Below are 12,278 nucleotides of genomic sequence, written 5' to 3' on the forward strand. Positions count from 1 at the left end.
GGCTGGGGGGTCCTAGGGGGTCTCTCGGGGGTCCTTTGTCCCATCTCGTCCTGCCAGTTCACGATGCCCCCCTGCCCTGCCTTCCCCATGGATTGGATCTGATCGTTCCCCCACCAACACACTGCGGGGGAAGAAGGCTGAGGAGGAGGAGGGGGGATGTAGGAAGCTTTGTGGTGATGCTGGTCCCAGAATGGGGCATCTGTCCGATGTGGGACAGCAGAACATCCCTGTCAGAGGGGACCATGGAGCAGCAGAGCAGGTTGGGACTCAAGACAGCAGGGTGGGCAGAGGGACAGAGTCCCCAAGGACGTGGCAGTCACTGTGTGACTTCAGCAAGAGTCAGGGCTGCGAGTGCCCAGCTGCCTATCGGGGTGCAGGGTCCCAGCCCCTGGGACGGGGATGGGGGCACCAGGACAGCAGCTGGACAAGGAGGGGGATCTTGGGGGCCTTGGAAAAGATGCCCTAAGAGGGTGTTGGGGTTTGGGGCAGGAGGGCTGCAGCACCCCCAGCCCATGTCCTGCTCCAGCAGGGGCTGCCCTATCTCCCAGCCAGCACAGGACACGGCAGCCAAGCCAAGCCCAGCCCAGGGAACCCTCCTGTGGTGTCGGAGGCTGTCGGGAGTCCCGACCAGGCACAGCGCCAGCACAAAGCACCCCAACACGTTCCCTCCATGGTGTGGCCATGGGAGCTGGCAGGCAGAGCAGCTCCGGGCTGTACACGAGGCTCACTCTGCTTATCTGTGTGCGCCTGGGCTGGGCGCGGGCTCTGCTCCACAGCCCTCGCAGAAGCTGCTGGACCAGCCCCACTGGCAGCTCCAGGCTGGCAGGGGATCTTCCAGGGACTCCCCCACCTCAAGCCCTGCATCTGCCCCAGCCTCCTGGAGACCCCTCTGGGGCTGAGGGAGACTGGGAGCACTGGGAGCTGGCTCTGGCCAGGTACTGGCCAGGCACCTGCAAACAAAGGGCGGCAGAGCCGGCCGGAGCGCTGGGAACAGAAGGGGGTTATTTTTAGAAAAGCACAAGTCCTTATAAATAGCAGCAGCTTCAGACAGTGATCAAGTGGGATGGATTCACAGGCATTCGCTGTCAGTGCCCTGCCGGTGGCTTCCCGTGGCAGCAGGGCTGAAAATCCCAGGGGAGCCAAACGCTGCCCCAGTGCTGTATCCACCCGCAGGCAGGTGATGCCCAAGGAATGCCAGCAACACCGGGAGATTGATGGAAACCCCTTTCCCAGGGGCTGCAGCGCCCACGCTGTGTGTCTCCCACCCTGTCCACCCCTGCAGTGGTGCCCAGTGGCCGATCCTGCTGTGGCTCCAGCCCTTCCTGCTGCCCTGCCCACATCGCTGGACATTCCTTCTCCCCTTCCCACTGTGCCTGGCGGGCAGCGGCGCTCGGGGCCGGCCGGCGTGAGGCAGTGCAGGAATCCAGAGGCCCCGATGATGCTCTGGGTGTTTCCCCGTGCCAGAGCCGCTGGTCTGACCGCATGCCTTTCCCATTAGCGGCCGAGCCGGAGCTCGGCGGTCGGGGCACACACACGCCAGCCCAGCTGTGGCTTCACAGCCTTCCCCCGGGCTCATCCTCAGTGCTCAGAGTGCTGAGAATGGGGCTGCTCGTCCACGTTTGTGCCACCAGGAAACTGGGCATGCATGGACGGCACTGTCCTGGCTTATTCCTGCCCCACAGAGCTCTGCTGTGTGCCTTTGTCCACAATAACAGGATGAGCGCTGTCGCTGCCCCCCGCCGTGCCCACTTGGCCCTTTCAGTGCCCTGCGGGAGGCGGGTCAGGGCCCCGGGGCACCGCGGGCACCGTGCTGGGGATGGATGAACGGGCAGAGCTGCCAGTGAGGGGAGGACACACACGAGGCTGTGCTTGGCATCGCTCCCGCTTCTGGGAAGCGGCTGGACCCTGGGGAGGAGAGGAGTAAAGATCAAACCTTGCTTGGATCAGAGGTTCCTCCTCCCACTCCCAGCTTGGGCTGCAGCAACTCCGTCTTTCTAGAAGGACACTTGTCACAGAGCCAGCAGGGGCAGGGAAGGTCGCCTGTCCCTCCCTGGCTCATGCCGCGCTTCCCTGTCCCGCAGGCATCGTTGAGATCCGGTCGGTTCGTGTCGGCGTCGTTGCCATCCGGGCGGGCACACCGGCTTCTACCTGGCCATGAACAAGCGGGGGAGGCTCTACGGGTCGGTAGGTCGGACGCTGCCTCCTGGGAGGGACTGCACCAGAGTCACAGGCTCAGGGCAGGCTCGGAACAGGCTCCTGCTTTCCCATGCCCTGACCGGCACCCACCAAGCCCCTCTGCCCCCAGGGGATCAGGGAGGAGCCACGGCCCTGCCCTGCCCCACTCTTGGGGTGCGAGGGGCTCCAGCTGAGCATAGCCACCCCTCACCCCCTTCCCTCTCCTGCCAGAAGGAGTTCAGCCCCAACTGCAAGTTCACGGAGCGCATCGAAGAGAACGGCTACAACACCTACGCGTCGCTGCGCTGGCGGCACCGCGGCCGCCCCATGTTCCTCTCGCTCAATAGCAAGGGCCGGCCACAGAGAGGGGGCAGGAGGAGCTGGCAGCACCTCTCCACACACTTCCTCCCCATGCTCGTCAGCTGAACACCGTGGGCAGCTCCAGACGGTCCTGTAGGAAGAAAAAGAAAAAAAAAAGTTATTTTATTTATGTACATATCTATTTTTTGCTATTTATTGCTTTATTTTTAACGCACGGCAGAGGGATGTGGAAGGTAGATGCTCCAGGCTTAGCCGTGTGGGGCTGTGGTTCTCCCACTGTTCCCAAATTTGCCCTAAACCAGGACAGCCTGGCACAGAGCTGGTGTGGGGAACACGACTGGAGCAGGGGCCAGGATCTGCTAATGGCATCTCTGCAGGGCTGGGATGTACCAGCAGGTTGTCTGTGTCCGAGCTTCCGTGGCAATTAAAGCTGTGTTCGTGGTCTGGAACAGGAGCAGGTCTTGGAGCTTTGATGGTGAACTTGGCTTGGGATGGGAGGGATTGGCTCCCGTGTGGTTGTGGCTGCAGCCACCAGTGTCACTGCTGTCACTGGCAGAGACCCCAGCTGGTCCTTTGCCACATCCAGCTTCTCATCGACCCCCGCCCACCCTGCAGGAAAACAGCCACGGTGCTTCAGTGGCACAAAGGAGGGAGCAGGAGCCAGCCCAGATCCTCAGGCAGACACAGCTCCAGGGCTTTGGCCACAGCCGGTGCCAGTCAGTCCTTCAGCCCAGCTCTGCATCCTCATCCCCAACAAAAACACAGCTGGGACAGTGGACAGTGCTGAGGAGCAGCCCCTCCCCCGGAGGGCAGCATGGCCAGGAATGGCACCTGCACCTCAGTGTTCTGGCCAGGGCACATCCCTGCACCTCCTCACTCCTGCTGTGGCCAGGCCCAGCATCCCGGTCACTGTCACGTCAGACAGCAATGGCCCCAGCAAAAACCACCAAACTCGTTCCATTTCTGACCCAACCAGCTCCAAATGAGTCTGAGAAGGAACAGCCACTGTATTAACCGTGCTGACTGTGGTGAGCCCCTGCCAGGTGGGCAGCACCTGCCATGCACCCACCCAAGACTTTGCTCAGCTCACTTGAAACCCATCTGAACACTGCTCACACAGAAATCATCCCCAAGCACCTGGGGGAGCCAGGATCCCCCTGTCACAGCTGAAATAGTGGGAGAGGGAAGGATTTTCCAGGTCTCTTGTTTTGGTGACTAAACAGCAAAGCCTTTCCTCAGTGTCGGGTCAGCCGATGGACACGTGCAGGTTTAGCTGGGACCTTCTTGCTGCCACCCACCTCAGCAGCCCAGGCTTCTGGCTCAACCCCTGGCAGAGGATGAGCCATTAACCCCGACACACCAGTCCTGAGATAAACCCTCCTGGGCGATGAAAGGCGCCGCCACACTGCCCAGCCAAGCCGAGGAAGAAAAACAGTCCAGGCAAGTCGCTCCCTGCCAGCCCCTGGCCCTGGCACACAGCTGGGGACACTTTCTCCAACAAACCAACTTCTTGTGTCCTGAAATGGCTCAAGAAATACCAAACCATCCTTCCCCCTCCTCCTCAAGGAGGTTCATCTCTTCTCAGGAAGCTCATGGAAGGGGGCCAGGTCATGGGGTGATGCTGCTTTAGAAGAGACATCCAAGCTCTGCTGGAGCCAGCACCTTCCCCAGCAGCCCCAAAAGCTGAGGGAGAGGCAGGGAACCCCCCAAACTGCCAAACCCTCCACCCACTTCTCCCACAGGGCCAGGTTCTCCCCTGTCTGCTCTGGCCTCTGCCACAGGGCAGTCCAAAATGTGGTACCACCACAGACCCCCAAGCCCTCCAGGAAACCTCCTGACCACCTCAGGTCCCTGTGTGGGGAAGGGGCTCCCAGTGATGATGGTGAGAGCTTCTCCTCTCATGCCTCAGGGCCCAGGAAGCAGGGACATGGCAGGCAGTGACTGCCCTCTCTGGTGACATTCTTGTCATTCTCCGAGCTCCAGCTCTTTCACAGAAACTGAGTCACAAACATACCTGGATATTTTTCTCTCTCTCCTTGTTTTAATCAGCTCTATTTTAAGTAGCTTTGCAATACATTTTTTTTTTCTCCAAAACGTTGTTTTCCTGGTAATTACTCGGTCACAATGAGATTTGCTGGTCCTCGTTCTGCTGCACACCCAGTCCTGTGTCGGCCCAGCAGAACAGCCTGCCCCGGCTGCGAGGGGGGCAGGACTGTAAGGGGGAAGAAGGTGTAAAAAATAGAAAACACCAGGCGAGGATGATTCCAGCTGCGATCCTTGGCTACCTGTGCAGTGATCCACAGGCTGGCAGTGGCTCCCACCGGAACTCCCAGCACGCAGGAGGGCTCAGAGAGGCCCAGCCTGCCTGGGGAAGGCAGGACAGCTTGGTGGCCTCAGAGCTTACCCTGTAGCTTTCCTCAAATCATGCATAATGGCTCGCAGAGCTGAAATGTCCATTTATTGACAACAGTAATAATTTAAGATTATAAAAACCCCTTTCAGTGTTGAGTATCAGCGGGCGAGGTTATAAAGAGAAATAAAAGGGACTCGAGATGGGACAGGGAAGGATCCCGGGGTCTACTTGAGAGTTCCTGTTTCAGTGACAGCTATTGGTCCTCCCCAGCTGGTGATCCTGGGGGGGGAGGCAGCATCCTTATACTTCCATTTTAGACGTCAATCTCCAAAGCAGAAAAGATAGTATCCAAGGGGAGGAGGAGCAAAAGAAATAAAAAGAAAGGGATCTCAAATTCAAACCCATACAAACAACATTTCCATTCGGGATTCAACCACTCGCTCAGCACCTCGGGGTTCCCAGCCGGGGAGCGCAGCAGCCTCGCACTGCAATGGGTAAAGTCCACGCAAAGAGGATGTTTTTATTGACAGACAGAGCTCTTTTCCCCCCTTTTTCATCACAGAACTTGAGGCTTCTCATCTCTGAAGGACCCAGAGGCTCCGTGTCTTCAGAAATCAAAAGGAAATTCTGGGGGCACTGCTCCTGCCTCGTCCCCTCCCCTCGCTCTGCTCTGGAAGCCCCTTTGGCTGCTCGCGGTGCCCAGGGAGGGAAGGGGAACAGTGGAAGGGCCCCGGGGACAGAGGGTGCGTTAAGATTCATGAGTTGTTCGATGAGTTTTCATTACTTGGTGAGCTGGAGGAAGAGGAGGAGGAGGAGGATGACGAGAAGTTCATCCCTGTGAGTCCTGGGGGGTTTGTGGCAGTGTTTTGTCCGCTTAAACTTTTCCGGCAGACGGGACACGTGTCATGCTTTGGGGAGCAGACAAAAAACAAAACAAGAAATGGGGAAACGGGATTAGAAACACAACAGGGGAGCAGCACTCGAGGAATGGGCTGGGATGACACTCCATCCTCTGACCACAGGTGCTCAGGCCTCATCATGGAGGTAGGAAAATATTTACAGAGGGGAGCAGGAGCAGACAAAGCCCCCAGTGCTGCAGCCCCCAGGCACTCACCTGCTCCAGCCACGGGACGATGCAGCCGTCGTGGAACAGGTGATTGCACGGTAACTGCCGCACGTTCTCCCCAACTGTGTAGTCTTCCTTACACACAGGGCACTCCAACCCGGAATCTGCATGGCACAGGGAAAGCCAAGCCCAGCTGAGCAAAGGAGGAGAGAACGAGGTGCAAAGCTCCTGACTCAGGACTCATCATCCCTCTCCCCTTCCCTACCACGGCTCCATCTCTGTCAGGAGGAAAGCTTGGAGCTCTGCAGTCCCCACACCATTCCTGTCAGGAGGAAAGCTTGGAGCTCTGCAGTCCCCACACCACTCCTGTCAGGAGGAAAGCTTGGTGCTCTGGAGTCCCCACACCATCACCCCACCTCCCCCTGCCCAGGCTATGCCTCATCCTTCCTTTCCCTTCTGCTTTTCCATCTCTGTCCACACTGAACTTCTCACAATCTCCCCAGGGCAAATCCATCCAGCCTACACTGCTCTTTTTTTTGTGTGAGTGTAGCAGAGCCCCTTCAGCTCTCTGCCCACTTTGAAATGTTTTATGCCTCAAAGGTACAAACAGACAAAATTCAAGTCCCAAGAAAACATTACAGAGAGCTTCCAGTGAGCACCCTGTGCACAACTCCATGGAGCAGACACATACCTACGTGCTCCTGTGTGATCTGTATGGTGGGGAGGGCCTGGATCTTCTCTTTGTCCGCTGGCGGCGGTCCAGTGTTTTCAAACTGATTCAGTAACTGGAAAAACAACCAGCCAGGCAGGCAGAACAGAGAGGTGAGCTCAGCAGCACACAGAATCCACTCGTTTCCTGAGCCAGGGCACCTGGACCCTGCACTGTGGATCCTTTCTCATTGCACGGTCCCAGCCCCTCGTTCCCTGCACCCCCAGAGGTGCTGCCCCTCCTGCAGCACTGCACAGGAGGATGGAGATTGCAGGGAATCCCAGTTTTACCTGTGTGATAATCGCATCCAGGCCGTTGGCACCCCAGGCGTAGTCCATCGGATTTGAGTGCAGGACTCCCCTGAGGAGCAAGGACAGCAAGTGAGTTCATCCTGGAGCACCAAGGAGACACTGTCAGACAGAGCAGCACATCCTCCAACTCACCAAGGGCCCAGGCCTAGGTTTGGAATTGTGGTCGGTGCAATAATTCCATTGACCAGCTGCTGGATAATTCTGAAAGACAAGAAAAGCAGGATTGTGTAAGAAATAAGAAATAAAGTTTGCTGGCTCCCAGCCCAGCACCCCAGCGTGGAGGGAGAGGCTGAATAAGCTGAATACTGTCACATTGTTGGGGGCAATTAAAAATACCCTACAGCAACTGCAATGGCAGCTTAGGGAGTGATCAGCCACTGATAAAATTTCAATATTTGATTCATAAGAGGACAATTCCTGACACAATGGCGAGTGGCTCCCAAGATGCCACTTACACACTGTCTGGTGTTCTCTTCAAGTACAACAGTTTTGAAACACCTGGCAATGACCAGGGAATATTCTCCCACTACAGGGCAAACTCCTAAGCAGAGTCCATGCCACACTCAGCTAAAACACCCCAAACAGACCCCAAAAGCAGGAGCTGCCAACAGGCTCAGGCAGCACACAGATGTCACCCACAGTAGCACCGGAGATCTTTAGGATGCTGCTCCAATAAACCAGGAGAAAAGGTGAGGAACAACAGGGGTTCCTCCTGAGGTGCCAGAGTGGTTCTCACCCTTCCAGCGTGGGGACTCCCTCGTGCCTGCCCGAGGCTCGGCGCGTGGCCAGGCGGGCGCGGGGCTGCCGGGCGCCGTAGCGGTGCCGGGACTGGTGCTCGCGCTCCCGCCGGTTCTCCGAGTCCCGGTTGTCCTCTGCCTGCTGCACGTTGGACCCGAAGGGAAACTCAAAGCTGTCGTCAAAGAAGCCGAAAGCAAACTGGCCATAGCCCGGGGGCAAGGTGAACAAGTGCTGATCCACGTTCTGGAGGGAGGGAGGGAATGCAGAGAACACTGTGACAACAGGAGGAACAGCCCTCGGCTCCCCTCAGCTTGGTAAAATTCAGAACAGGACAAAGATGCTGCTGGACACCTCCAGTTCAGCCCCTGCAGTCCAGCACTAACCCTGGAGTCTGCCACACTGCACCAAAACACCCATAACTTGTTTGCTCTCACTCTGACATTGCTCCAAGTGCACTTCATGACCAGCTCTAATTGGAACATGACATACCTGCAGCAGCAGTTCCAAAGTCTATGAGTAAATACATGTGTGCTAATATTTTCTCTAATATGAGTGATCAGAATAAATAGTTTGTAGCGAAACGAGAAGGTCAGTTCCAAATCACAGCCCCTAAAAGTTCTGGGATGCTTGGATCAAAGTTCCAAGCACTGCTGGTGTTCCAGCAGCTGCCCACAGCCTGGGGTGACACTGGGACCAGCACCCTTGGGAGCAGCTCAGTGAGGAACAGCCACTGGAACTGCACACAAAGGCAGAAATAATCACAGTTCCCTGCTTTCTCTTTGGTGTGCCACTGCTGCTTCCGAGCTGAGGCTACTGCATAGCAACACACCCAAATCCTGCTGAGCCCCCCCCAATGGGAATCAGCTGAGTGATGGTCCTATGTAACACACACAGCAAAAATATGGGATGTGGAGATTTCAGGAGCAGCATGTGGAGGATATTAATTCCTCCTTTCCAAGTTCTGTCATGACCTGGGAAACGTTTAAACAATGCACTATTGGAAAAATATTCAATCCAGTGGCAAAGCAGAAGGTGGTGGAAGAGTGAAAGGACTCGCTCACCTCAAAAGGATGCCTGCTCTGATCAGGGGCTGATGTGGAGGAGCTGGTCTCATTGTCAGCATTCCTGTGGAGAATGAAGAGCACTGGTAATCTTCTCACAGCGGCTTCCAAGGCTTTTCTGCCCCTCCTCTCATCCCAGGGCAGATGCAGCTCAACAGAACCTGGTCCTCCCTCAGCTGCTCATTTTCTGATTGCCTAGATCAATTTTCCCTCCCTGAATCTTTCATTTTCCCACATCCTCATCCATTTCTCCCTACTCTATTAGATCTCAGAGCCTGCAGAGAAGTGCCTGAACCACGATGTCAAGCGAGGATTTGCCCCACAATCCATCTCAAACACACCAGCTAATCCTCCAGAGCACCAGGAAGACTTAAGGCACAAATGCTGATCTCTGTGACCCCAAGACACAGAAGTCTAATCTTGAATCAAAGAAACTTCTCTACTGCAGCAGCACACAACCAAACAGCTGAGGATATTGGGAAAACTCTAATTCTTGTCAGACTTCTGCTTTTAGAGCTGCAGGAACATTTCCTGCTCAGACCCAAGTTCATGGTACTGAAACCACTGAGATGCAGCAAATATGTGACTCTGCCAAGGTCACAGGGAATCACCAAAACAGTCAGGATCAGCCAGCATGGATTTTCTGGCTCCAGGGCTGGTGATCAAACAAAACATCACCTGCTCAGTGCAGAAGCCCCAGGCCATGCACCACAATCAGCAGGCAGCAACACCCATTGCCCCTGGCCCCTGCACTGCCAGTCACAGCTGGGGCCCCACAAACACAACTGAAACATTTTAAGACATTCCTGCAGCTTGTACCACCAGTGGCAGCAGAGCAGCACAGGAACACAGACCTCACTGCTCTAGGGCAGAGTCCAAAGTCTCAGCCACAACGTTTTGCTGTTCATTCCCAACACAGTCACTACTTACACCGAGGTGTCCGTGCACTCACCATTCCCAGATCCCTCTCTCTGGGGTTATCTCTGCCCTGATCAGGTCAGAGCCACCACACAGCACAGGGAAAACCTCCCCACCACTTCTTTATGTTTGTTTGAAATCAAACCATTCCTGCCCCACCCCTGAGCAGAGACACTGGACACTCAGCATTGCTCAGATTGGCCCGTGGATGCAAACTCTGTCAACAAAGCACTGTATTCCAAAAGTGAGGAAAGATGAGCTAAAGCTGGGGCAGAAGCAATAGAAACGGTGCATTAACATTGCCTTTGAACTAGGAAGGGAGCAAAGCAACCTGGGCTCAGTGGAGCACCAGCCCCTGGGGCAGCACATTACCTCGGCTCCTCAGGAAGCTCTTCAATAAAACCAGACTCACACCGTGGGCAGATGTAGTCCTGCAGGAGAAGACACACTGGGTGAGAGGAGGAGGTGGCACCTCAGAGCTGCAGGCTGTGACAGGGTGGGAGGGTCCTGCAGTCTGCCAGCCTCAGCACATGCAACAGTCCCAGAGCCAGAGAGACCCCAAAGCCCAACATTTCCTCCCAGAGCTCAGCCTAAGCCTGTGGGAGCTCAGCTTAAGAATGATGAGGGTGATGCTGATTAATCCCCAGTACAGACACAGCTGATGCAGTTCCAGTGAAGTGAAAGTGAAACCCCCAAGGCCCCCTGCACAACAAACCCACAAACTTTGGCCCAGCTGTGTGTTTGGGGAGCAGGACAGGACGTGGGAATGGCAGCAGGGACTTGGTGAGGTCGTGGTGCTCAAGGAGGCTGAATGGTGCCTGTCACTGACATAGCCTGGGGTTCACAGCCCACAGGGACAGCCAGGACCTCACAGTCCCACACCCAGAGCTCACTACAGAGACCTGTCACCATCCCTGAGCATGCCAGGACAGACAGGCAGAGTGTGCAGCCCCTGTGACAGCCACCTCCTCACAATTCCTGGGCTTAGTGAGGAGGAATTTATCCTCTACAACCAGCCCAGAACACTGCAGACCCTGAAAGGGAACTGTTTCACTTCCCAGTGCTCAAGAAGCAGCACAGAGCCAATGCCATCCCCCGTCCCACGGCAGGCACACACCACCCCAAATCCCTGTGCTGGCAGAGCCAGGCTCAGCACAGAAGGCATTTAAGAGCTTCTAAAAATAATGTTTGCCACTTCCTTTTGCTGCTGTGCTGGAACTGGCACAGCCCTGAGCCAGACTGAGGGATTCCCCCAAGGAGTTGAGGCTGATTAAGGCCCTTGGGGTCGCTCCTCTGGCCCCTACAGCCAACCCTGATAAAGCCCCAGGGAATGAGCACAGCTTGGAGCCCCTGAATGTGCTCTGGGTGCTCAGGGAGATACAGGAGCAGACTGGGAGAGCTGGCTGCTGCCTCTGCCACACAGGACTGCTGCTGTGGAACAACCATCTCTGCACCACTGACACCAGGTCTGAGCTCAGGGACTCGTGTGTGAGCAGCCCATGAATGAAACCCCCTGGCCAAGGAAGCCCCTGCCCATTAAAACCCCATTTGTGGCACAAACTGATGGGGACACTGATGGCATGAGGGTGAGTGACCGTGGCCTGAGCACCCTGCCCCAGTGTGTGTGTCTCTGTGTGCTCACAGGCAGCTCCCAGCACAGGGATCAGCACATTCCTCTGCAGCTGGAACAGCACAAATGTCAAAGTTTGTTGTTTCTCGGGCTGTTTGAGTCCCTCCTTTGGCAGCGCTGGTTACTGCGCCTGCAGATGGTGAGTGAAACCCGAGGGAAACCTGGATCCCCAAAAAGAGCTCATGAACTCACAGATCTGAGCCCCCAAACCCAGCTGGCACAGCCAGGTGTGCCCAGCCAAGTGCACACAGCCAGGTGTGAGCACAGCCCAGCACGGGCTGTTTGAACAGAAATCAAGAACTGATTTCCCGGGTTACCTCCTGGCCCCACAGCTCGGTGAGTTTGCCCTCACTCTTACACACGAGCTGGGAGCTCCAGCACGGCCCACCCTGGCCCAAAGGAGAGGGCAAAAGGACAAATCACACGTCACAAAGGAGCCACCCCCGGCAGGGACAGCTCTGCCTGTCCTCACGGGAGTTTCAAGTTCAGTGCCAGCAATGACTTTTTGGGACAAGGTGCTGTGAAAAGTGTCAGGATAAAGAGAGCAGCAGCACTCTCCAAATCACATTGAACACCTCAGCAAGCTAAGCAGGGGAACAACTGATCCACCAGACCCTCCCTAACAGCCCACACTCCTTTTCCACCCACACCGGGACAAGCTCCACACTCACACACCGGATTTTGGTGCGCGATTAAAGCACCTGCCCAGGTGCCTACACAGCACTTCTACCCACGTATTGCCGTGCACCTCCCTGCGCCCCAGCCGCCCCCACGGCGGGGCTTTTATGGTGTTCATTAAACCTCCTGAAAGAGCACCGAGAAACCCTCACACCCCGACAAACCCCCACAAGCCCGAGAAAGCCCCACAAGCCCGCGCTGCTCCACCGGGCACCGGCCGCGATCAGGCTGTTCGGCCTGGGGGTGTCACAGCTGTGCCCCGGGCCTGCTGCCGGACGGGCTCCCGGCCCAGCCCGGTTCCCCGTGGGGCGGCTCGAA

At 56.5% G+C, this 12,278-nt stretch overlaps 2 protein-coding genes across 2 annotated transcripts in view; one reads left to right on the top strand and one right to left on the bottom strand.

Moving 5' to 3' along the window:
• The first annotated feature begins 242 nt into the window (after nucleotides 1-242).
• FGF22 (fibroblast growth factor 22) lies at nucleotides 243-2,784 on the top strand. The gene is given in 4 exon segments (XM_031063255.1): nucleotides 243-259; nucleotides 1,948-2,129; nucleotides 2,132-2,184; nucleotides 2,407-2,784. Coding segments are annotated over 4 exon segments (447 nt in total). The 3' UTR covers nucleotides 2,602-2,784.
• A 1,731-nt stretch (nucleotides 2,785-4,515) lies between these two features.
• Nucleotides 4,516-12,278, bottom strand: part of RNF126 (ring finger protein 126) — a 15,138-nt gene continuing 7,375 nt past the window's right edge. Inside the window, exons 2-9 of the mRNA XM_031063256.1 lie at nucleotides 10,025-10,100; nucleotides 8,735-8,798; nucleotides 7,672-7,916; nucleotides 7,068-7,136; nucleotides 6,915-6,984; nucleotides 6,607-6,700; nucleotides 5,964-6,079; nucleotides 4,516-5,757 (exon numbers count right to left, since the gene is read on the bottom strand). Coding sequence (XP_030919116.1) covers nucleotides 5,605-5,757; nucleotides 5,964-6,079; nucleotides 6,607-6,700; nucleotides 6,915-6,984; nucleotides 7,068-7,136; nucleotides 7,672-7,916; nucleotides 8,735-8,798; nucleotides 10,025-10,100 — 887 coding nt within the window. The 3' untranslated portion in view covers nucleotides 4,516-5,604. The remainder of the gene's footprint in view (nucleotides 5,758-5,963; nucleotides 6,080-6,606; nucleotides 6,701-6,914; nucleotides 6,985-7,067; nucleotides 7,137-7,671; nucleotides 7,917-8,734; nucleotides 8,799-10,024; nucleotides 10,101-12,278) is intronic.

This window comes from Geospiza fortis, unplaced genomic scaffold (genome assembly GCF_000277835.1).
Source record: "Geospiza fortis unplaced genomic scaffold, GeoFor_1.0 scaffold241, whole genome shotgun sequence".
NCBI classification, from domain to species: Eukaryota; Metazoa; Chordata; class Aves; order Passeriformes; family Thraupidae; genus Geospiza; species Geospiza fortis.